This window comes from Frieseomelitta varia, unplaced genomic scaffold (assembly GCF_011392965.1).
Source record: "Frieseomelitta varia isolate USP_RPSP 00005682 unplaced genomic scaffold, Fvar_1.2 scaffold_180, whole genome shotgun sequence".
Taxonomy (NCBI): domain Eukaryota; kingdom Metazoa; phylum Arthropoda; class Insecta; order Hymenoptera; family Apidae; genus Frieseomelitta; species Frieseomelitta varia.
In genome coordinates this window covers 372,031-398,799 of record NW_025109528.1, presented here as the reverse complement: position 1 = coordinate 398,799, position 26,769 = coordinate 372,031, and the positions used below count along the sequence as shown (strand labels likewise).

Here is a 26,769-nt window from a genome sequence, read left to right as displayed (position 1 = left end):
TTACGTACATTTGGAACGTTACAAAAATAAGTAAACATTAATGTTTCAGATAAATAGAATATAAGATCTCGGTTCGTTTAAAATCTGGCGGCCATGATGCAGAACTGAACACGCCAGAATTAAATTTATACTAGTCAGTCACTATCGCGTTAGTTAATATAATAAGTATTATTCATAATTACGTACATTTGGAACGTTACAAAAATAAGTAAATATTTATTTGCTTTCTCCCTTATTGTATGAATTCTTGATGCGAAAGTAACATCAAAAACTATTCATCAGGGTATTATTACAATTTGAAGATACAATACTTATTTTGGAGTGGAAGAAACAGTAATTACAAATAGTACTTGGATTATATTAAAAGAAATCGCTATACCAAAAGAGAGGCGATTAATTAGAAACGATCATTTAAAACGGGACAATGCACCAATTTATAAAGCTGAAGTATATACAGTCATGAATTATTTAAAAAAGAAGCTCTATCAATTTTTGAAAATGGCCTCCACAGAGTCCTAACATTCTTCGAATATTACAATTATTAATAATTAATATTAGAGGAAAGAAACGAAATATATAGCAGAATTCAAACAATCGATCGAAGATACACGAAACAAATTTTCAGTAAATGACACGTACCTTCTAATCGTCTGATAGAATAAGCAAAATGTCATCCCGCAACTGGCAGCTGTTCAAATAAAAATTCAATAGTAGTTCACTTACTTACGTTTATCTATTCAAGAATCTTCAATTCTGCGTAAATATTTTATTAACTAAGATTAACCGTACCCTTTTTATATTAAGTGAACACATGTATCATTACACGAAATTTTCATTTCATTCAAAAAAATTCACAGTATCCATGCGCTGTGTGTAAATATTTCATTAAGACCAACTGTATACCTTTTACATTGATTGTGTCAAAAAATTTAAAAATTATATGTTTTTGTTAAATCCTTTTACTTTTCTCCACTCTGTTAGATTAAAAATTCCCATTTGAAAAAATTCGAAAACGCAAAGATCTGACGACAGGTCGACAAGAAGCAGGAAAGAAGGGGAGGGGAAATGTGGCGAGGAAGTTTGGATTCGGAGATCACGGCACATGTACAATTCCGATGAAAAGGCAGCGGGGTCTGTTCCACGCTCCTCTCTCGTTTGCCGCCGGGATTCTTAAACGTTCGCGTCGGTCGCGCTGAATACTAAAGATTGCCGCATCCGCCGCACTTCCCTTCAAATTTCTCGCGTATTCATTTGGGGGAGCTTTGTTCAGTGTCTGCGCAGTACCGTCCACGCACAAGTCTATCTATCTGTATGTGTGTGTGTGTGTGTGTGTGTGTGCACGTGTCCCTCGCGCCCGTGCGTATCTCACCGACCGTGAATGCGCGACTTTCGCCTTTTCAACGTAGAAACGTACGCTGAAACACGCTTTTCCACGGGGTGAGAGACGTTACGGCTCGCGACGTCGCGTCGCATCGCGTTCTACTTTTTCCCGTGCAGACTCTTCCTATTCACCCTGTGCGCCGGCTCTAAGAAACCGAGTACCGACTTTGGCAGACCGTTTACGAGCTTTGCAAAGTTTATCCAGCTTCGAAGGAATGCTTCCTTGTTACGCGGAATCGCTTTGTTTTCCCCGGCCAGTTACCAAGTTCGCGCGAGGGAATTTCCTCTCGAGGAAATTTAAATCTTGCGCTCCTGCCGCGAGAGTTCACGTGCAATTCGTATCGGGGAACTCGGAAAGTCGGTGAGGGCGGAAGCTCGTCGCTCGGATAATTTAAATCAGGCGGTGATGTTTGAAAAATTGATCGAATAACGTTGAAATAGGAACTCGATGACGCAATGCTTCGATTTCTTCGAATCTCTCGCGGGAAGGGGAAATAAAGTGAAGAAATAAACGTAGAAAAAATTCGTGAAATTCTCTGTTTTTTTTTTTTTTTATTAGAAAAAAAAAAAAAATGCAACGTGAACCGAATAGAAATCGATAACGTAAATCGGCGAAAAGGAAACTGCGAACGAAACGTTACGTTGGGGTAGAACCTCGATGCATAATGGGCTCAACCGGTCAAGAGGTTCTTAAACTTTGTGATTTCGAGGACTTTTTTGACACGACGTGCATTTTGCCGGACCCCTAACCATTTTTTTAATAAGAGAAAATATTTTTGTGTTATGTATTATAGTATATAGTATTATAGTATAAATATAGTATATATTATATAGTATATAGTATATATATAGTATATATTATATATATATTATATTTATAGTATTATAGTATATATTATAGTAATACAGCATTATATAATATAATACTGTACAAATACTTTATACTGTAATATAATACTGTACAAATAATTATATAATATAATACTGTATAAATAATATAATACTGTACAAAAAATATTATATAATATATAATACTGTACAATTGAAACATTTAATTATTATTATTAATTATATTAAGTATTTAATAATAATGTTTAAAATATTTCAATTAAAATTGGTAATAATTAAAATATTTTCTTATAGTTATATATTATAGTATATATATAATACAGTATTTACTTTTCAAAGCGATAACATACCGACGAGTTCAAAAGGTATGGTCGCTCGTTACGGTCCGCAGTCAGTTGCCAGTTGCGCAAGTGGTTAAGAATCGCTGGGACTGAACGACAATCGAGCAAGGAGAGGAGCCGATGTGAAGGCAGCTTAATTATTTGCCGTACGTGTTCGCGTGCGTGTGTTCTACGTGACTCAAGGCAAGCTCCGTTATATACGTGCAGTTTGCTTGATGCACAGGGTGATTCATAACGAGCCAACCGCGATACTTTTAGATTATATTTGAATGCCGAGTTATATTTGAAGCTCGCGAACAACGAGATCAGCGCGCGGGAAAGATAAAGCAAGACTGTTGAAGACAGGCGGCAAACTTTCGATCAGAGAGCCGAGGACAACAGCAACGCCGACGAAATAACTTCTTCCTTTATCACCTAACGCGAAAATTCCTCGCGAAACCGCTCGAATGATACTCGACGAGTTACGTATTAAATCGTTCTTTCCTGAAAACGATCGCAGGAATTCACCAAGCAGAGATTTCTACTTGTCTATCTTATACTTTGTGCACACCAGAGAGACTCGTCGTAAGACTCGTTCTGGTTTTAGAAAATTAAATTGGGTTAAAGCTGGCTTCGCGAATTAACCAATTCAAGGTCGGTAATTACTACAATTATTGAAACCACGTACCTCGTTTGTGCTGTAAAAGTTGAATGAAAGATACTGTTGTTGAAACAGCAAATGCTGATTCGATTGCATTATGCAAATATTTTTCACGTTGACAAAGATTAATTGTTTCAGATGGATTTTTGATGATACTCGAGTGTTCCTGATTTCGTATTATGCATTCATCTTGGCTAAATTATCTCTGATTTGTAAAATAATCGAAACCGGTCAAATTTGACCGGTTCTTAAATTGTGATTACCTCCCGAGTGATTCAAACCTGTTTTTACTCGACAAAACTACGTACGGTACATTCAGTTTGTTGTCGACTACCTTCCTCTAGAAAAATAACAGGAACTTGTTTCATTAGTAGTAGTTTAACTAGTGGCCTCATTTGAGTAAATGAGTAATTTGTGAAAATAGTGTGTAAATAATCCTGATGGTTTTTCTGTTACATTTGTGGCAAATACACTGTTTGTGAAAGAGAGAAAAAAATATCACGGACTTAGTAAAATAAGCGAAAACGAGGCATATTTTGGGATGTCGAATTAGACAACAATGGTTACCACATAGTTTATAAAACACGTGTTCGAAAACTAAAGTCTAGAAAAATTAATAGCATGTTCGTAACCAGAAGCCCCTGATTATTTAAAATCGACTGATTATTTAAAATTCCTCAATATTATTATTAGTCAAAAATTACAAGCGTCTTAAACTTCGATTATTTAGGCAGCGTCCATCGACCATTTGGCTCTCTTTGCTTCGAATAATTCGGTGAAATACGTCACCTACGAATAGAAAGTGGACTGAACGACTGCTCTAAATCGAGAAAACGAACCCGTTTTCTAGACGAACTGCGAGAGTTCTCGATTCTCCAGCTAAAGAAACAGAAAAACGATCTCGCTCGCAAGATCGTGCAAATTTACGTCGGCACGTAACGTCGTTTCTCTCAAATGATGTCTCGAGCGGAGTCATGGAGCAAGTACTACTCGACAAAGGTTCTCTTTTCGAAACTTGTTACTCGAGACGTGTCTGGCGTAACAGGGAGCCCGTATTATTTATGGTTTCTATAAACGTTGGCTGATTCATTAGACTGGGTTCAGAGTTCACGGGAACGATCGCGTCACTGGGTGAGAATTGGTACAACTCGACTCGCTCATCTCGAGCGTTAAGTGCCACTGCACCTCTCTTATCCGTCCCTCTCTCGTTTTCCTCCCTTCCAAGTCTCTCTTCTCTCCTTTCTTTTTCTTTCTCCCTTTTCTTTCCTTTTTTTTTTTTTCTTTTTCTTTTTGTTTCTCCCCACGACCGATGAAATCCGTCTACCGTTTCTCGCTTCTCTCCTTTCCCCTATCTCGTTCCTTTTTGTTCCCATTCGTTTCAGCACTCTGCGCCCCTCGTTTTCACCGTGAACTCACCACCGACACCTACGCCTTCCTTCTTCCCTCTTTTCCCTTTACTTTCTCTCTCTCTCTCTCTCTCTCTTTTCTTTTTTTATCAGTTCTGTCTCTTCTCTTCTCTGTACTCGGCTTCTGGCCGAGCCCGTCCGTCACGATTTCATTGGTTTCACGCAGCAAGAATGTTCACGACGATGCCAGATGTCTCGAGTCTGGCATTGACGCATCGGTCGTTTTTCTGAATCGATTTCCGTTCGGGAAAAAAAATCGGCCCGAGGCGGGATATACGTACATGCACACACCCTCCGTTCGCAAGTGTTCAAGACACTTGTCAAGAGTCTTGATGATCAAGCTTGGGAATCATTCAAAGATCACTCGTGCCTTTTTTTTTTTTGAAGAATTGAACACGTATTGCCCAATTCCTCAAGCATTGTTACTGTCGTAGAAAATTTATGGTACAATATATTGTCAAGTATTGTAAAATTTACGCGAAGGCCTTCATCTGTTTTATCGTCAAAGTCGCTTTTATCAAGCAAAAGAGCTCAATAGCATTGACAATTCGTAGATCGTGATCCAAGATATTTCATAATTATTAATATTATCTGTATCACGAGGTGAAATATTCCACGAGAGAGTTATAAACGTATAAAACGCCAGCAGCGTTCTTGTATAAAAGGCTCAGAAGTCAATTGTACCATGTACAAATTATTATATTGAATATAATAATTTCAATACGTACAATTCAATAATATTATAACCCAAAACTATCAATCGATGGGACAGTTTAATTATTATTTCCAAAAACTTATATAGTCATGTGATTTTTAACAATATTTTTGCGATAATTTATAATTTATGTAGTAACGTGATTTTAACTGATTTATATAGTAACGTGAGTGGAATTATATTCCAATAATTATGTTTTGTTGACCGAAGAATCTATTAAAAAAAGAAAGAGTATTTTCATAGAACAAACTGTTCTTAATCAAAAATGACTTACACTGGTTAGATTATTAGCTCTCTAGATAATATCATGTATTCTGATGTTTCATTGTAATTAATATTAAGTATTGATAGATAATCGTACTGATTAGATAATCTCTAATAAATAATATTAGATTATCTAATGGATAAAAAAAGTTAATATTAATAAATAATCAGATTTAATAAATTACGATACACATGATCACGCGCGATTTAAGTCGTGATGCAAATGTTTAACGTTAACCCAGTGGTTCCCAACATTTTTCTGGCCTCACTTAATTAAAATCCTGGCGTCTTACCCCTGTGTAACACGTAATTCTTATTATTCAAGAAATGAATTTTTCAATATGTAGAGAAAGCCTAAAAGGGCCATTAGCTTCAAGATTTGAACAAGCTTCGTTATTAGCAAGCTAAATTAGAAAGTTCATCGAAACTAGAAATTATTTTAGAATTGTGAAAATTACTTTGAATTGCGCTAGAATTATTAGCAAAATTGGAAAATTTTTAAATTTTCATTTAAAGAAAGGCAAAAAAATTTCATTGTTAATAACTCGTTCTTGAATTGCTACCCCTAGAAAATTTATGGATACTTGTAAACGAGAGTGTACGACTCGACGAAGGATGAGATCGAGGACCGTGATCCAGGATGAAGACACGGGCACAAATCGATGGAAACAGAGGCGGATGTTGGTAGAACCAGACGAAAAACGAGCGAAGGCTTTCGAATGAAGATGGACGATGTGACGTATCTTGTAAATGCAAAAACTCCGATTAATTACAAGCACGACCAACGCAGGAGAGAAACGTTCAATGATTTTCGCAGGTGGCGCTTAGTCAGGGGTTGTTATTTATCGTGGCTCGAGGCATTAAATGGCTGAAAGAATGGCATCGTGCCACGGTAATAACCTAACAGCGAACTTAAAAACGAATTATTAAGGGCGAATCAATTAGTGGCATTAGGAGGATGGAGTCCTCGTAAGTGAATCGCGATAAGGGATCAGGGTTAAGTGGCCAGTGACCTAATTGCAACGGCCGTTCCAGACAGTCACTGTAATAATTACTTCCAAATTCGTAATAGTTACTTCCAAGATGGTGAAATAAGCACTTTTTGCGAAAATGTTTCTGTTAAGGCCAAGAGTAGATATAGGGTGGACAGTGGATTAGGCTTATTACAAATTCAAGACAAAATTCATCATGTTGATTCATTTCAATAAACAATCTCAAGGGATATACATACATACGTACAAGATACATGATCGACGTGGCTTAACAGTTTTCTTTTATGCTCTACAAGTATAGGTCCCTTACCAAGTGAGGTGCACAAGTGTTTGTTTCACCCTCTCAATATTTTAAATAACATTTGATATTTTTAATATTCCTTTCTGTAACGACAATTGTAACGCAACATACCGACTTTTGTGAATATTTTTTCGTTTACAAACACGTTAACACGAATAAATCATTTCATATGTTGTTTGCGGAATATATCGCGCCGCGTATTGGAATTTAGGCGTGTGTACACCCAATAAGTAATAGAAATTCGTCTGTATCCGATATGAAAATTTAATTTTCGGCGGTTCCAGATAGTAATGACTGTAATAATTATTTCCAAATTCGTAATAGTTACTTCCAGAAGATGGTGAAATAAGCACTTTTTGCGAAAATGTTTCTGTTAAGGCCAAGAGTAGATATAGGGTGGACAGTGGATTAGGCTTATTACAAATTCAAGACAAAATTCATCATGTTGATTCATTTCAATAAACAATCTCAAGGGATATACATACATACGTACAAGATACATGATCGACGTGGCTTAACAGTTTTCTTTTATGCTCTACAAGTATAGGTCCCTTACCAAGTGAGGTGCACAAGTGTTTGTTTCACCCTCTCAATATTTTAAATAACATTTGATATTTTTAATATTCCTTTCTGTAACGACAACTGTAACGCGACATACCGACTTTTGTGAATAGTTTTTCGTTTACAAACACGTTACCACGAATAAATCATTTCATATGTTGTTTGCGGAATATATCGCGCCGCGTATTGGAATTTAGGCGTGTGTACACCCAATAAGTAATAGAAATTCGTCTGTATCCGATATGAAAATTTAATTTTCGGCGGTTCCAGATAGTAATGACTGTAATAATTATTTCCAAATTCGTAATAGTTACTTCCAGAAGATAGTGAAATAAGCACTTTTTGCGAAAATGTTTCTGTTAAGGCCAAGAGTAGATATAGGGTGGACAGTGGATTAGGCTTATTACAAATTCAAGACAAAATTCATCATGTTGATTCATTTCAATAAACAATCTCAAGGGATATACATACATACGTACAAGATACATGATCGACACCAGTCGTGGCTTAACAGTTTTCTTTTTCTCTTACTGTGAAAAGCTTATGCCCTACAAGTATAGGTCCCTTACCAAGTGAGGTGCACAAGTATTTGTTTCACCCTCTCAATATTTTAAATAACATTTGATATTTTTAATATTCCTTTCTGTAACGACAATTGTAACGCGACATACCGACTTTTGTTAATATTTTTCGTTTACAAACACGTTAACACGAATAAATCATTTCATATGTTGTTTGCGGAATATATCGCGCCGCGTATTGGAATTTAGGCGTGTGTACACCCAATAAGTAGCAGAAATTCGTCTGTATCCGATATGAAAATTTAATTTTCGGCGTGTTGGATCGAGCGGACACGTTCTCGATGAAAACGGATTCTCATCGCGCGCTATGAGGATGCGAGAATAAAACGCGGGACGGACACGAATATGAGCGCGTGCTAGAGTAATTAATTCGCGAGACGGGCGCGCGCGCTCGCATTGAAAACGCGAGCAATGCGGGCAGATGCCAAAAGAGAAAGACCGACAGCCTGGTCTGGTCTGTATTGCTTCATTATGCTTGGAATTTGATTCGAGTCCGCGCTTGTAATAACCCCGGCGGGCTTGTAATAACATTCCATCCAGCCGATATAAGCATTCGCGCGGGCTTATAGCGCGGCTGGCAACGAGTCTGTGTGTGACCGGTTGCAAAATAAAATCTCACGATCAGATCAGACAGAGAGAAAGAGAGAGAGAGAGAGAGAGAGAGAGTCCCGAACGAAAAAATCTTTCCTTTACCGACTTTCGAAACTCGATAAGACGAGTTTCTCTTCCAACGAGCTATTGGTTGTTTGGAAAGTAATTTTCCGACGAGTTTTAGTACCAACTTCATTCTAAACCATATTGTCATTATACAGAGTGTTTCATAACATGTGGGACCCACTTCGGGAGCTGATTGTACGCTGATTTATATGACTTTTTTTCATTGTTTTTAGACGTACGTTGGGTCCCACATGTTATGAAACACCCTGTATATTTTGACAGCTAATATTTCAAGATGTATTTTTTAAAAAAAGTTCTTTTGACTCTGTGCAGTTGCTTTTCATTGAATGTTGATAAGAAAGAGTCTCGCCTTTTCAGCAATAAAAAAAGCAAAATATGCCAAAAATGGAGAATAAAAATTTTCCATTTTCAAAACGATAACTAAAAAAAAAAAAAAAAAAAAAAAAAACTGCGCAGAATTAAGAAGAAATTGTTTTTTTTTAAATAAACCTTGGAATGTTAGCTGTCAAAATATATAATGACAATATGATTTAGAATGAAATTGGCTTGGTTAAAGATACAACTAACGACACTCGTCGGAAAAAAGTGAAATTACTTTCCGAACAATCAACGTATCGATGCTTCTGACGTCTCGTTTGACCCCGTAACGAGCATCGTTGCTCGCCACTAACTGACGACAATTTTATCAACGTCCACTTGCCACCGAAGCGCTGTAAAGAGGATCGTGCAAATGAAATTTATTAGCCAACGATAAGGAACGAATTTCAACGTCTAAAGATGTTGACCCATTTGCATCATTAGCGTGTATTATACACGAAATTTTTCTGGCCAGTATCACTAGAGCCAGCATACAGGGTAGTCCATTTAAGTGAGGCCATATAAATGTCTTTTCAAACTGTGATGATAATGATGGAAAATATTTTTTGCCTAACATGAATGAATAGTATCCAAAAGGCCAATAACTGTTAAGAATATTTTTTTCAATGATTTTTCGAGCTCACTAATTTGTTTTCTTTTTTATATCTATTTTCATCCGTTACACGATACAATAAAAAAAAATATACATCGTTATATGAAAGAACCACTCTTCCCAACTGTGGACGCTTAAGAGGGCAGCACTGTATGTTGGAATATTTTTTAACGAAAAAAGAGATTAGAAGTTATCACGACCAATTAGCACGATATTTTTAACTATCCGTCGAGGCTGGCTGGTGTTCGTTGGACGAGCCAACGTTTCAACTTCTGGCGATCGCGAATGCAAATCGCGTATTGAAATTAAAACGGGCCCGAAACTGGGTCGACTATTCGGTCCATCCGACGTTCGACTGCCTTCTACATATAATGAATGCAAGCGTGTCACGATGCTGATCGGGTAAACGACTCGTTCCAACAGAGAACGACTTACGCGCCTTGGATAACAACGGGTGCCTTCAAGAACAATGGGCTTGTAAATCTAGAAATTCTGATAAATCACGTCCTCAGGGGTAAACTTTCGATACTTCAGGCGGTGGTTTTATATCGGGACGAACCTCTCGCAGATCTCTGAGATCGTTACGCGTAATCTTAGATTATGTTTCTTGCCGGGAGAGTCGACAACGAAGAAGATATCCGGCGAATCTGGGCCGGAGTTTTAATGCCTCCTGTTCGTGTGCGTGTCGCTTTTTACGAACGCGCGATTATCGCAAGATGAGAGCGGAGCACAGAGCCGGCATTCATCCGCGAATCTGCTCCGATTTTACCTTCGTCGCGACAACGTGCTTGGCTTCACCACGTTCGTGGTCCCGAGCAGTTAATTGTCCGGCTACTTCGCAACTCCGCTTATTTGTATTCGGCCAGCGAATCGATTAGCGAGCCTCGCACGACTCCTCGTATCACTGTCCCTCGTAAATCGAACGTTTCCAGTACTGGTGGAAACTTCAACTCTCTTAGTTTGCTGTTTGATTCCCTTCGTTTTCTTCTACCTCGCGTCGCGTTTTGTTCCACTGCTTAAGAAATCAAAGTTTCCGAAGGCTCTCACTTCGGGACCGTCGTGAATACTGTGCGAATGCTAAACTTTTGACGAGATGCAAGCGTCCGGTTGCATGTAAAATAATAGAAACCGGAAGCTAAACGGAAGGTTTATTCACTTTTCTTGCGCGTCTAGGAGTTTATTTTCGTAGGGAATAAATAAATCAAGCGCCGGTGAAATAAATGGTACGTCTTCGTTTCTCCTCGAGTAACGTTATGCAGACTACCAACAAGTACGAATCGAGGCCAAGATAATAACGAACTTCCACTTTGCTGTTTCTGAACGATAACGTTCGAGAGAGATTTCAATTGCATTCACAACGACGCGTACGTTTAATTACGTTTAGAGGTTTGAAGAAACTAAATATTCAGAAAACGGTGTCTATTGCGCCAGGAATCACGATCCACGCACGTCGAGAATTGCTTGTAACCCAAAAATTTGCAATATTTTCTCAGTTTTAAGTATAATCTAGGAAAAACAAATAACAAATTTATTTTTAGCAATTTTTATCCAGCGGTATGTCAGACCGACGAGTTCAAAAAGAAAGCGACGAATTGTTGTACACGGTTTGGTCACTCGTTAAGGTCCGCGAACCATTTGCCAGCGCAATGGGCATAAATCTTTCCACGTTCCCTCTGTTGAGACACGAAACTTAAGCAGTTCGATATGCCACTGTTGAATATCGACGGAATATTTAAACGATCGGTCGTTAGGCCCCGGTATTACAAACGGATCTTCGTACGCGAGTCACGCGCCATCGAACATCCGGTCATAGTTTCCTGCCACAATGTACACACATCTCAGCCACGATTGGCGCCTATTTTTATATTTCGTTCGGCGAGCGTCTCGAAGGCCGATTCACAATCGTCGCGAGCAATCGCTCGACGCGCATTTTAACGACAGCGATCGCTTTGTGCGGAAAAACCCGACGAAAAACAAGAACTGACGAAAAAAGAAAAGAAAGAAAGAAAGAAAAAAAAAAACAAAAAGAAATCAGCAGACCGTTATTATGTCGGTCGACTTTATCGCTCGAAACGAGCGTTCCCGTTTTCACCAGCGAGCCTTTCAAGAGGAACATCGCGCGCCGTAAGAAGCCGCGCGAAACGATTCCTCCTCCGTTCAACGTGGTTAATTGTTTCGGACAGGGATTCACGGCTGCGCCGATCCCGCCTTCCATCCGGCTCTTTCCACCCGATTCGGATATTTAGGTCGCGGATGAAGGGCTGTGAGAGCCGTTTCTTTCACGGTGAAATCCTGAGAGAGATGCGCACCTACACTATATATACCAGCGACGAAAAAATATCCGCACGCCACGGATATCCATCTTTGGCGAGAAACGACGTTCCGTTTTCCACGTCCGATGCACGAACGCGGAATTTATGGATGCGTAGGAACGATTAATTCTCGTGATTCAAGGAGGAAAACCCGAGGTAGACCCAAGTGGAGATCGAAGTCAATTCAAAAAATTGCGAGGAATATCCACGTGCCGATCCTCGAGGCTGTAAATATATCAGTACTCGACCCAAACTTTAACACACGTTGTTCCACGCCGTTCAAACTATTTTCCTACTTCTTTCAAGTAGGTAGATGATTACAATCATCCACTGTGTTTAGCAAGTAACTTGTGTAATAAAAAGAAAAAAGGAAAAAAATTCTGACATACCCATATCGATCGCAGCGACGCAGAGCGGTGTCCAAAATGTTTCTGACCGAACCGGCTGCTTGCTTGCAGTTCACTTCCGCTCGAAGATCTGGGAAACAAAAGAGAGGCGTTTTGAAACTCGAGGCACGCATTCGTTGAAACGCGTGGCCCCGCATTTAACGAAGTAACTCGTAGAGAAGCGTTTTCGCGGAATCGCTAGGAAGATGGCCGAAAAAGACCGGCGATTAAGGTCAATTCCGGTCGCGCGGTTTTAATAAACGAGACCTTGTGCCGGCGCGGCGCAAGGTTTTAATGCACCCCAGAAACGCGCGTGCTTAATCGGAATGACCTGTATTTCAACGTTGTTTCTTTCATCCCCCCTTCTCCCTCCGCAACCCGTTCAAGCGATAGCTACCATTTTTATTAAAGTCTCTTTCCGATCCGGGGGGGGGAATGCTTGCTGTGTCGGGTAAATAGCGCCGATAAGAGGCAGGCACTCGCGATGAGAACGTCGAGTAACCCTTTGCGTCTTCAAACGGTGCACGTTCTGATTTACGGGTCGAGCTACGAGTACGATGCAACACGGGAGAAACGGGAACGATCGACGAACATTTCCCCGCAAATTAATTCTACCTTTGTAAGGACTTTTTCCGCCTTTCTAACGACGATCTCTCGTTGGAAAATCGTGACACGGTTCTTTCGACGACTGACTGACAAACTCGCTGTGTTTCACCCAACCGAGAAGAATTTCAATAACACGAGTTCTGTTCGTTGATTAACAAAGTTTACTCGGCTACTGTTTCTGCTGTTTCATCGATCATCGATATCGAACCTCTCGTTTCAATCATAGCTTTTTCGTGTCCTACGTTTTCGAGGTCGCCTGACCCTCTTACTATTTACGTGTCACGTGCGGCATTATCGATTTGGTATAATAACATCGCGGAAATTTACTAAGAAAGTACGCAAGATTGCAGACAATGAATCTAAACCTACGCGAAAATCTACAATTTAAAATTCCTTAGGAAGCATTTACATATAGAAATATTAAGATCTCAGTGAAAGGAGATTTTAATATTAACACGCTAATTTCATTTTGCCGAATAAAATTAATTAAATTGATGAATAGAACACGATTACAGATGAAACAGCACAAAATATAAATTCGTGTATTCACTTACAATCAACCCAATGCATAACCAACAAAAGTACGTACTAACACTCACTCCTAACTAATATCGGTGACTGAACTAAATGTATGTAATAATTCTTTCAATATAATTCACTCTTCTAAATTATGAACATATTCGACGATGCACAAACAGGGTTAGAAACTACTGATTGTAGTTTTTACCTGACAATTTCTCGATAGCTTCTTCTTACTATGCTTCCCGCGTAAATAAGATACTGTAAAGCTGCGTATCCATTTGTTGCATATTCGCACATCGTATCGTCGCATCTTCATGTTGGTAAAAAGTATCTTTGTATCATGTTTTGACGATGTAACAATTGTCTATCTACATATTACAGTGAATTATGATGATATGATACAGAAATGTACAATAAATAGATACGCAGCTTTACGTTACGTGTTACATTACACTACTGTAGATCCAGCGGTTTTCAACCTGGGGTACGCATAACCTCAGAAATATATGTTTTATGTAATATGCGAAAAGAATTAAGTAATATAGATATATAGTAACGCAATATTAAAATTAAATACAATTTGGAGAAATTGACTGCCAAATGGTGCAAAAAAAGTCCGAAAATGTTAGGAGCTACTGCCATAGATCGATCGCGTAAATTCGAGAATTGCAACAAGTTATTCGGTTGGCGCTGTAATCTTCTTTCAATGATAAGCTAAAATTACTATGCACGTTTCGTACAAAAGTAAAAAGTTTTGTTCTATAATCTTTCTTGGTTATTAAAAAGTAGCTGATTTGACAAATGTCTGTAATTTTATCTTTCAAACTTTGACAGCTAATCGCAGGAAGCTTTTCGTAATATTTACTCGGCGCTATATTACGAACGTAAGGATCGATTGAGCGCATAATGTATAAATTGTGTATGAATTGCATACGATTGTATGTCTATTGTCTCGTATTGATGTCACGTATTTTGATATAAAATATATATATATATATATATAGATGATCAAATATAATCAAGAATCTGCAATCGTATGCTATACTGACTTATCCGATACATATGCGCATAGAGAATGAATTATTCTTATCTGTTTTCAAATTACCCTGTAGCACATTGACGTCTCTGCCTTTCCTAACGGTCAAAAAACTTTATCAAAAACTTGTCACTTTCATCTCATTACAAATTCGAAACCGTCCACGCATCAATAATAAAACTATACTGTTTAAGAGTTCTAACAGACACTGCTATTTCGGAACACATTTAAGTATACAATGTCGCCATCTCTCGTAGCGAGTGAAATTACATTCCAGAGACTGTCATCGGTGCGATTTCATTTCACGGCGCTTTTCATGAGACGCCATCTTTCATGATTTGAATTTGCAGAATATTCGCGGGAATGTCGTCTTCGATAACGGTTAGTGGCAAAGTGGTCTCTGTTAAAATCGTAAGAAAAATGGAACAGCGACGTCAAATTTGAAAAATATCGGCATCTATGTCTGCAGTTATAATTAGATCCAAGTACTAGAGGTAATTTAATAAGGTATTTAATTTGGGAAACGTAAATACAGCTTCTCGCACTTGCAAAAAGTTTTGGATATCTAAGGCTACGTCATCATTATGTAACCATACTATATTTGCATTTCATTTGCATATATTTTTTTTGAGATAAATGAAATATATGTTGTTTGCCATTCAAATGCACAATAAATTGATTATACGCAAATACATTTTTTATTTCTGGAACATGAACGTCGGGAAATAATTTTTGTATTAATCAATTTTATTTTATCGATCAAAGAAGTGAAAACGAAAAACATTAGAAAGTCAGCATTTAATCCTCTAATTCTCAATAAGAATTTGAAAATTTTCAAACTATAATTAGTAATTAGTATTTGTGTCTAGATAGTACAGGGTTTTTTTTACTTTTTCTTTTTCAGTACAGAGGTCGCCATGTTCTACACGCATAGCGCCATCCATCGTTCGTTGCAAGGTATCACATTTTACAAGGTATAACATTTTCAAGTTACGCGCGTACTGTCCATTTGACAAGTGTTTCGTGTTGTGTCGCCGGGTGTTTTCTAGTGTGTGAGCAACTTCAAAAAATGGGCGTTACAGTGTAAGTAAATGTGCAGTCACAAGTACTTTTCCTAACTAAGTATAATCGTTTGTGCGATTATGGATACTCAATTTGACGTACTATACGTACTCGCTCTATCTTCTGATATTTAGAGGTTATGTCGAAATAGCACATGTCAGAGTAGAACAAACGTTCTAGAATGTTTTATCTCGATTGTTAAAGCATTCCCTTGACGTTGTGATCGTCGCAAGCGTATTTCTTCATTTAAATACAAAACTAACAAAGTTCGGTAGTTGGTTCGTAACCGGTGTCTCGTATTTGCCAGTTTGCAGCAATATCCGATGACGGAAAACAGAACCGGACCGCAAACAATCGAGTTCCTGACAAAACGAGTCGTCGCTCTTGGTGCAGTGCAAACCGGCCAATTCTTGGTGGACTGCGAGACGTACGTTTCGGTGCCACAGTTGGGTGAGTGATTTCACATTTTGAAATTGAATTTTCGTCACGTTGCGTGCACAAATGCGGCGTAGTACGCCCTCTCGAGTACAGATGGCTATAATTGTACGTCTGTGAACCAAGCTTCGTAAAATAAACGAAAATTTTTAATCTTTTTAATCAAAAGTGAAGAAATCACACGCCATTTAATCTATAAAGGTATATACACATTTGTGAACATGGTATAGGACTGTTTGGGACATTGTGTAGGAAATGTTTGATTAAAAGTGAATAAGAAAAACGATCGTTTAACGATTATATCTGTTTTTTCTTTTGGCATTTTATGTAGGTGTATATGGATTTCTATACAAACACGCAAATAGTTGGTTCCGCCGAAGGTCATTTAGCGCTTGGATATCCAGTATCGTTTGTTATTTCTAGAGAGGTACAAATGCAGACGCTAAACGAATTACGAATTTTAAGTACATACTTATTCGTAGCATAAATACAGGGTGCACTCGTTCGCCACATGCACATTCTCTTTCAATGCAAATTCTCTCGTACCACCGTATCGGCAGGATTGTTTTGTGCTATTCGTATCTCCTCGAATCAAGTTTCCTCGCTCAAGAACCGACTGACCTCTGCGCTCACCTCTTGAAACAACATTGATTTCTGGGATCATCTCTGTCTAGTTTTAGAATCATTCCACTTGTAAATTATTACAGCTACGTATGTGACGTAATCGAAGAGATCAGTTATAGAAAGGTGGTAAGCGTAAGTCGAAGAGTTCGAACTCGTGCAGCAGCGTATTTTACATTACATCGTGTGTGTGTTGTTCGCTAACGGATCACGATCTTTCCTTACGGTGGTCGTAACGCGAATTCGACGCCCCGCTCCGATTCGAATTTCGCGCGTCATCGATTCAAAGCTGTCGCGCGCGAATATATAAACGCGTTTCTTAAACCGCGAAGGTACAAACGAGCTACGTCTAAGCGTCATTACAAAAATATTAAATCTAGCAAGCGAAGCTAGGTGCGACCTTTTAGGCTAGGTCAGATATATGTGTGTGTATATATATATATATATATATATACACATATATATTTATATTTTTATTATTATTATATATATATACCCTTAATGTTTGCAGCTTTTGAAAAATACATTCTCTCTCTCGGAATATTCTCTTCTCTGATTAGCTTCATCTACATACAAACGTTCGAACATCCCATTCGGTGACGGCCAGCGCTTCCTTCGAATGTCCTTTATTTTATTGTCGATAACTTGTAAATATTTCGCGTTTTAATTTATTGTCGATAAATAGAAGATGCAATTATGCATATAGATCCTACGTAGCCGGCCGTGGCGTTTCCAACACTCGGATGCGCTATCACTTTTGCTTTGAAAATTTTTCTTTCTTTCGCAACATACTCAACTTTGCTTTTGCGGTAAACAAACTTTTCAATCTTCCGTAACTTGCATTTGTCCGTACATCTCATTCCGCACATTTACAAGCAATTTTCATTATCTTTACACCTGCACATAAATATACAGCGTACATACACTCTCACACACGGTATACGTACACAAGGATGCACGCAAGGATGCATGTGTGTTTGATGCGGGCCACGGAATTTTTCCAAAACAAAGATTTTAATCCGCGGTGAGAAGGATAATTTTGAAAAGAAAAAAATCAATCGATAAATTTTTTGATTGCACTTTGCCCGTGGAATTTTTTGATCGAAATTTCGTTTCTCTTCCGTCCTTGTTTGAAACAAATATTATTACTTCCAGCAAATGTTGCATCACACCACGGCCTGCATCATCAAACGACTCAGGACTTCCCGATGTTTATAATAATCGCATGGCTACGCGTGCATTAATTGCATTAATACGAATTCTAATCTGACTTTCGCTGATTGCTACACCTAAGGATTACGATAATACCTTCAATTCACGAAAGTGCACAGTGCAGATTTTTATTTTTTTATTTTTTTCTTCCTTTCTTTTGCATTTTCTTCTTCTTCTTCTTTTTTTTTTTCGCTCGCTGCGTATCTGTAGTTTTATACTTCACTTAGCGTTATCAACTAATCGAAAGAAAGGTGTTCTGATTAATTAGAAAAGGAACGAGGATGTTTACTGTTTGCATAGTTGTACCAGAGAATTTATCCACTATACCTATCCAGCCGTTCTAGACCACATTTTACATACTTATTGTTCGGCGCAGTACACTAAAGAAAAACAGGATAGTCTCACGATGGTCGAAGAATCGTTCTGTACAATTTATTAACGCATATGTATATATATCTATATTCATATGTAGAATCCCGAAATATCTTTTTTTTTTCTTTTTTTTAAATTAGTTTTATTCTTATCCTACGTGCACTCGTTTCACGAGCAATGCACCTGCGTCAACTTAATTGTAAAGTTTTGTTTATTCAATACTGCGTCCAAGCCCTTGAGCATTATAAGATTCATGTAGATATAGATTTATGAGATTCGAAGATGCTGCGTTCTCGTTTCTACTCTCGTAGACAGTGACACGCGTATGAAGAACTTTTTACGAAAATCTACGTATCAACGTTTAAAGGGATATGTTTTTTCAATGTTCAGTGTCCTGGGTGTCTAACGAAAGCATTGGAAGTATTTAGAATCACGTTTTCAAATCGAACAGGAAACACATCGATCCACAAAAGTATATCCGATTCGTTTCTTTCTTCTCTCCTCTTTCTTTTTTTTTTTTTTTTCTTCTTCTTCTGAGCGTTTTAAGTACACGTTTTCTTATTTCTTATCGTACGTCGGAGGACCCAGCACTCTTCGTTAGAACATTAGATATGACAGGGATATGACTCACGGGGTGTGTAAACGATTACAGTTGTAAGAAATCCTGCCGATAGACTGCACGGAAAAAAATATTGCTTCGCCGCTATCAGGCATCCTTTCCAAAAATGAAATTCATAACTCAATCAACGTGAAACACTCTATCCGTTCCTGATATGTCGGTAAATTTAACATCCCCTGACGCTGGACACTTAATTAATTAGAATTCGTCAAGTACATCTTTACTTGGCGATATTCTTTTAGAAAATTTATCAGAACGAGCCAACGTAAATTCTCAACAAACGAATTCTCTTCTTCGTTCTATATATATATATATGTATCGTATATACACAATATTGGAATCTCTTCTTCATTGAAACAATAATAACTCGTGGGGGAATATTTTCATCCGTGAAGACTAGGCGTTCGATCACAGAGCGCAGAGCATCATTTCTGCAATAGTCGACGCTGACGAGTTTCTACAAACTATATAAAAATACAAAATACAAATGCCGCTTTCTCGAATGCCTCCTCCCCTCCCTCGCCCTCCCTGCAAAAAAGACTGCTCGCCCTTGAATTCGAGATTGGATGGTATCATTGCACGAATGTTACACCCCATACACCAAAACGCTCATCTCGACAAAAGTTGTGAAAAAAAAAAAAAAAAAATTCATCGCCGACGACAGTCGAACTGCCGATAGTGCCATTGAAATCACGTACGAACTTTTCGTGTCAAAAATTCCTCATTTCCTTCGAAAGAGGCACGACCATCGTCGATGCTACATACTTTTGTTGTTTCCAAGTTTCGGCCTGTACGCGCGCGTGCCCCAAATGAGTTTGGCAATGGTTAGTTACAGTATTGTCGCAAAAGTTTTGTATCCGAACGGTTGCACGATCGTGCATATAAGTGTTCGTACAGGTAATATATATGTATACAATGTACAATAATAATCGATCTTATACAATAGGTACTTAGTACGAAAGATAGTACGCATAATATGTATAGTATATCTACAGGTAATAATATTGTCATCGTTAAGTCAATGGTGGCCGTTGTTTAGAACCGTAGAACGAGGCCCCCCGAGTATTTATAATTTTATATATATATATAGACAAATCCTGACAAATAATAAAACAATCTGCCCTGCCTAAATTATTCTCTCTCCGTTCTACACTTTTTTTCTCAGCGACAACTGTCGGTTGTGTCACTCGTTCGTGCGGGTAGTGTTAAATCGGTGGGAAAAGGCAACGAACGATTTCCTCGATCACCCTTGATCGATCATTACGTTCCACAGTTACGTTCCAGTCGTTTCGTTTTGTACGATCGTCGCGTAACGAATGAAAAATACGTACATTCTCCGGTCGATGGCGCGCGAAGGATATTCACCGTGCGTGGATACGAATTTCCATTATTTTCCCATCGATTTAACACGTACGTACGCCGCGTACGTTTCAACAGAGAAACAAAGTGTCGCACGGCGTTGTCCTCGGCGTTCTTTTACTTGGCCAACGTAACTACGAAAAAAACCGCTAGGTTTGAACATGTCAGTCAGTCGTGCACCCCCTTTTTTTTTTTTATTTTTTTCTCTTGAAAGAACAAGAACTCGCTTTCTGGAAGAAAATTGAAAACCTCTGCTTCTGTCACGCTATTACACATCTGTTAGTTCTATTTAATTCTTAAAGCTTCTCGAGGCTTCGCGAGTCGAAACTCGAAGACGTTTTAGGTTGAAAATATCACGGTGTGAGTGTGTTGAAAACGTTTTTTAGAGAAACGTCGACGACAATCGACGGACCAGTCTATCGATTCTATGCTAAACAATTTATACGTAATGTACGACTAATGTTTTTTTTTTCCACTCCTGTTTGTGTGTTTTTTTTTTTCTTTCTTTTCTTTTCTTCTACATTTACACGTACACGTACGAATTTTTGCGTTCATCATCATCTGTACGTCTACGTTTACGTGCTCTCGAAGAAGGCACGTTGCACGGAAGAGCGTTCTTTATCTTTTTTTTTTATATTCTCTTTTCTCTCTCTCTCTCTTTCTTTTTTTCTTTTTTTTGTTCCGATGAGATCCACCTTTTTTTTTTTTTTTTTTGTTTCTCGAATGCGCGTAACCCGCAAGAATATTCGTTCGATATAATATGTATATATATATATCTATATAGTTTCGATTAATTACGGAAAATAACGTGTATGTTAATTTAACGCGCTTCTTGGTCAAAATGTCGTTCAACGTTTCGCAAGGCAAATCACGAAGATGATATCTAATACGTAATTTACGTAATTCAGTCGTGTGGCTTGGAAAGGAGATCTTATTCGACACGATTTATACGACTATCAGTATTCGAAAGTGAGCATAAAACTGGTCAGAGGGAGGAAGAATCAACACTCGAATCGTCTCGCTGTGTCCTTAAATCATTAACTTTAACTTTATCCTCTATTCATAATCGTTAAACCCCTATTCTACGTTCATATAAATTGTACCTCTTTTTTTTTCTTTTTTTTTCTTTTTTTTTCTTGGTTTTTGATTACTCGATACAAGTCTTTTTTTAGAATGTTATTACACGTCAAGTACTCGAAGATCGTTAGGTTAGGTTCGATCGAACGCGCGCGTTTCTGACCAATCTTATACAACGCCTACCGACTTCGGGTCAAACTGAAAAATGAAAGCTCGTATCAAATCGATCGAGGAACTCAACGAGAGTAATCTAGTGAAATCTTGCTCTGACGAAAACCAAGTCGTTCCCTTTCTCTCTCTTTCTCTCTCTCTCTCTATTTTGTACGAGAAAAGAAACTTGTGTAATACTCGAATACATTCTAAACTCCGCGAGAAATAAGCCAAGAAAATTTCGAAAACTCAGTCGCAGTAATTACGTAAGAAGAAGAACGAGCATCGTGGAAATCAGGTGGCCGATCTCGCAAAGCACATCGACGGCTGGACGACGATCCTCTGACGATGCACTGTCGTCATCGACCCTGCATTCGTATTCCCTCGTGCATCACAAGTAGCACGTTTTGTAATAAATGAAGGCGACCGTGTCCTTGCCGAACGTCCTGCATTCCCTCTCGTAGTGTACTTGGCCGGGTTCGTACTTGCCACCCTGCGGGTATTTGCTGAGCCTGGACAAGCTCCTGTAGAGTCTCAGATAATCGTCCTCGAGTCGGTTCTCGCGGTACCTTCGACGTCTGTAGCCATCGTCCTGTGCCGCAACCAGCAGCCTGTCGCTCCTCCAGTCGTCTCTGTTCGACGATAGGAAAGTCGACGAGTCGGCGAGATCTCGCGGTCTGTCGTCCAGCTCGAGGTCCGAGAGGTCCTGCAAGCTTCTCAGATAGCCACGCCGCGACTCGAGGGAACTGTTGCCCGGCTGATCTCTGAAATTGATGGTTCTGCTTCGCCTGGGCAAAGTCGAGCTGTAAAGCCTCTCGCCCCTCCCGCGACTAATGCCGTTCCTCAGGCTCGGCTTAGACCCGAGACCGTTTAAATCACCCGAGATCCCTCTCCACCAGTCGCTGTCCTCGTACGCGGCCGTGTAATCGCGTTGCCGAACTCGTTGCCGAGACTGCAACGTTGTTGTCTCCGCATCGCGATCCGTGTAATTAGACGCGATGCCCCCCCTTTCCTCCGGGCAGAGGACGTCATCTGGATAAACGTCCTTCGGATAGACGGACGTTCTCTCCAATCGTCGGCTCCGTCCGATTCGACCGTAACGATGCTGATTCTCCTCGCGTACCTCGGCTCGTTCGGCCAGCCTCGGGTCGGCGAATCGATAGTCGTTTCTGATCACGTCGCCGTTGCTTCGGTGCGTTACGTTCGTCGCGTTGCTGCGCGAGCTTTCGTCGGTGGAACGACGCGCCGCGAAGAATCCGCGCGACTGCATGAAACTCTCGACGTTCCGGCCGATTCGGTTCGTCTTCTCGGCGAAGATGTTGCAGTAGTCGGACAGTTTGCGATGATTGCTCCTGTAGATTGGTGCCTGGCGGGATGTAGTTGGTACATCCGTGGCTGGATTCGCGCTGTACAGCTCCCTCGGGTCGTGCTGATTCGGATAGGCACCTCCTGGCAGGGGTTTGTTGGATTTCTCCAGGTTCGACAATCCCCCCGTCAACGAGGCCTTATACTACCGTGCCTGCGCGTAGTCCGGATTCATCTCGTCCAGTTGTTTCCCCTTGGTCTCCGGCACGCAGCACACAACGAAACACAGCCCGCACACGGCGACCGCCGCGTAGAACCAGAACGCTCCGTGCAGACCGAACGTCTGAAACATCGTTCATAAATTAATTGAGAATTTTTTAAATGAAACGAAACGCGGTACAATTTTCGGATGAGATATAATCACAAACATTCACAAATACAGGATGAAAAGAGAAGTTTGTCCGTGGCTATCATACGGACATCATTTCGATTTGAATTTCAAGGTGAAAAAATTTTTTTTTCTTGCCCTTGTGTTCTACTTGTTACGAAGGTAAAAAATTTTCCAAGGAACCCGGTAGTTGTTCTGAAAAATGGCAAAAGAGTTTCTTAATCATTCAACGCTGAGTCTTAACAGTGACTTTATGGTTCTGGATTAGGTTAGGTTTAGGTTAGGTTGCAACATTTGATTTATCATAGCATCAGTGCGAGTCTAAATAATCAAATGATGAAAGTAACTGTTAACATTATTTGAAATATAAACATTACATCCACCTATCCAGAATCGTAAAGTCGCTGTTAGAATTTCGAGGTCAAAAAATTTTTTTTTCTTGTCTTGTATTCTACTCGTTACAAAGATAAAAATTTTTCAAGGAACCCAATAGTTCTTCTAGTAAATGGCAAAAAAGTTTCTTAATTATTTAACACTGCCGACACGTGAGTCCTAACAGCGACTTTATGGTCTGGTAATTTTCATATTAGGTTTCACTAACATTTGATTTGTCATAGTTGCAGCATTAGTGTGAGTCTAGATAACCAAATGATAAAACTATATTTCGTTAGCATTATTCGAAATATAAACATTACATTCACCGTAAAGTCGCTGTTGGAACACACATAATTTTCATATTAGATTTCACTAACATTTGATTTGTCATGGTTGCAGGATCAGTGTGAGTCTAGATAACCAAATGATAAAACTATATTTCGTTAACATTATTCGAAATATAAATGTTACATCCACGCGTCCAGAACCGTAAAGTCGCTGTTAGAACGCACACGTCCGCAGTATTAAATGATCAAGAAACTTTTTCGCCACTTTACCTCGGCGATAAATAGAGTACAATGCAAAAAAAAAAAAAAAAAATTGACCTTGAAATTTAATTTTCTTCTTAAAAATCAATTTTGCGGCAGATTCTTTACGTGTCAATTTCCATCAAATCAAAAATGTAGAATTTATTTTGTGATAAACCAGGAACAAACCGTTTTCTTTTCGCCCATGCATAATTATCATTTCGAAAACTGTACTTGCCGACAGCCAGATAAAGAGGCAAACTCTCAGTCAATTAACGCGACACTGCTGCATTAATATTTAAGCGCCGTAGCCCCGTTTGGGTACGTAGCGGCGCGTAAGTACCGTGGCATTTCAATTATGCACCGGAGCATGATCAGATACTGCGCTCGATTGTAATTTATCGACCCAAACATCTAATTAAACACCGTACAGCACGAATGCCTAAACGCCCCCGACACGCGTTAACGGAGGGGGAACGGGATGTTGGGCTGTTAGGCTACGCTGTCACGATCTTACGCGATCACAATTACGAGTTACGACGTTTCACCTGCTGAAAGTCCATGAAGAGCTTGATCCCGACGAACGCGCAGAAGTAGCTGAAGCTGGTGCTGATGCTCGAGCCGAGGCCGCGATACTCCAGAGGAAAGAGCTCGCCAATCAATAACCACGAAATTGGCGATATGCCCAGAGCCAGAGCGGTCGTGAAGACGAGCACGCAGAGCAGCGGTATCCAGTCGTGTTGGCCGACCACCGCCGAGTCCGGATACCCAAGATTTTGCGTCTGCGACACGTAGTAGGCATAACTGCCGAAACCTGCCAACGCCAGCGACATGAACACCGTGCTGGCTATCAGCAGCGGTAGCCTGCCCACGATGTCGATCAGGAATCCTGCAGGAAACGTACAGAGAAATGAGAAAACGAAACAGAGAATATAGAGAACTAGAGTGCTTCGTCCAATCGAGCGTTTTTTTTTTTTTTTTTTTCTCTCGACGAGGTCCCTCGACGAATGACCTCGCGACAACACGCAATGAAAGTCTCGGCTTACCGTACCTGATAACAGAGAAGCCAATAATTGCACGAAGCCAATTGCAATGGTCGCGCCGTGAGGATTCATGCCACCGAGCGTCTGACGGAATATAATGACCGCGTAATAATTGAACGCGTTCGCCCCAGAAAACCGTTGGAAGAACATTAACCCGCAAGTGATGGCGATCGGCTTGTACAGCCGCGGCGTGAACATGCTGTTCTTGAACGTCAGCTCGTACTGCTTGGCTCGCGAGGCGAGGATGTTCGTTTTGATCACCTGGAACACACAATCGTGGCGAATATTGATATGGATCGTCCGTGAAGGAACGGAACGAATTCGATGGAATGAATCACCATTTCATTCTGATACGATCGCCATTTGAATAACGTTTCGCATTGTGCGTGACGAGGAACGGGCAACAGGCACATTTGCGAGAGAGCCACGATGGAAGAAGTTCGTACGGTGGATAATCACGACTAAAATGAATAATAATATTTATTTATAATTATAATTACAAATAAATAAATTATATTTATATATAATTATAAATAAATAAATATATATATTTACATATAATTATAATTATAAATAAATATATATATTTATATATAATTACAAATAAATAAATATACATTTACATATAATTATAAATAAATTATAATTATAAATAAATAAATATGTATTTACATATAATTATAATTATAAATAAAGAAATATATATTTATGTATAATTATAATTATAAATAAACATTATTATTTTATGAATAATTGTAGTGATTGGCCACTGTACGAATACTTTTTACAACCACTGTACATATTCTTGAAGTACATCTTAATTACCTGCAGTTCGTGACGTATGTCGACGTGATCACCGCGCAGCCATTGCAGGCTGTTGGCAGCCTCGTCGTCCTTGCCGTTGAGCACGAGGTACGACGGCGTCTCGGGTATGAACAGTGTCCCCAGAAAGAGCATCGACGGAGCTATGGCTACCAGCAACGCGCTCTGCCGCCAATTCAGGTACGTGCCCGCGATGTACGACAGTAACACGCCGACGTGGCCGAGCACCTTCAACATCGCCGACAGACAACCCCTGATCCCCGGCATCGAGATCTCCGATATATACACCTAAACGAAAATGATTGTCACGTGCCTTTGTGCCTCTGTTTGCCGGACGATCGAAGATTTTGATAAAATTTGGCAATATAGTTTTCGGGAAAAATGTTTATTGGCAATCGTCGATGTTCAACTCCAAACGAGTTGAATATATATATATAGTTTTCATAGACAAATATTCAAGAATTTACTTACGTGGAGAGACCAACAAAAAATAAAGTGTTTTTAGTGTATGGTTCGGATAAATGTTTTTTTTTTTTTTTTTTTTTTAGATGATGTCGCCGGACATTTTACATTTGAATATTCTTGTACGTTCAGTGCTATTCGATTTCGTTCATAATTTCAAAATTAAAAGTTTGATCTACGTGTGATTGGTTGAATTAGTTCAGAAATATAGTAGATAGACTATAAAGTTAATAATTTGTCAAATTTGTTTATAAAATTAATGAAACAGCAGTTAAACAAACATGAAACATGTCACATTGTACATATGTATATCATTTTCATGCGACACAAAGGTAATTTCCGAGATATTTGACAAAATATACCCCAACATTGAGGATAGTTTCCAAACAGTAATTTAAAC

At 39.2% G+C, this 26,769-nt stretch overlaps 3 protein-coding genes across 3 annotated transcripts in view; all 3 read right to left on the bottom strand.

Moving 5' to 3' along the window:
* LOC122538828 (dystroglycan-like) overlaps positions 1 to 12,456 on the bottom strand; it is a 192,661-nt gene extending 180,205 nt beyond the window's left edge. The window contains exon 1 of the mRNA XM_043673264.1: positions 12,380 to 12,456. The gene's annotated coding sequence lies outside the window, so the exon portion shown is untranslated. The remainder of the gene's footprint in view (positions 1 to 12,379) is intronic.
* LOC122538830 (dorsal-ventral patterning protein tolloid-like) overlaps positions 1 to 26,769 on the bottom strand; it is a gene marked incomplete at its 5' end in the record, with an annotated part of 383,300 nt that overhangs the window by 42,700 nt on the left and 313,831 nt on the right. The window lies entirely within an intron of this gene.
* Positions 22,565 to 26,769, bottom strand: part of LOC122538829 (facilitated trehalose transporter Tret1-2 homolog) — a 60,333-nt gene continuing 56,128 nt past the window's right edge. Inside the window, exons 5-8 of the mRNA XM_043673268.1 lie at positions 25,911 to 26,195; positions 25,094 to 25,346; positions 24,591 to 24,931; positions 22,565 to 23,095 (exon numbers count right to left, since the gene is read on the bottom strand). Coding sequence (XP_043529203.1) covers positions 22,958 to 23,095; positions 24,591 to 24,931; positions 25,094 to 25,346; positions 25,911 to 26,195 — 1,017 coding nt within the window. The 3' untranslated portion in view covers positions 22,565 to 22,957. The remainder of the gene's footprint in view (positions 23,096 to 24,590; positions 24,932 to 25,093; positions 25,347 to 25,910; positions 26,196 to 26,769) is intronic.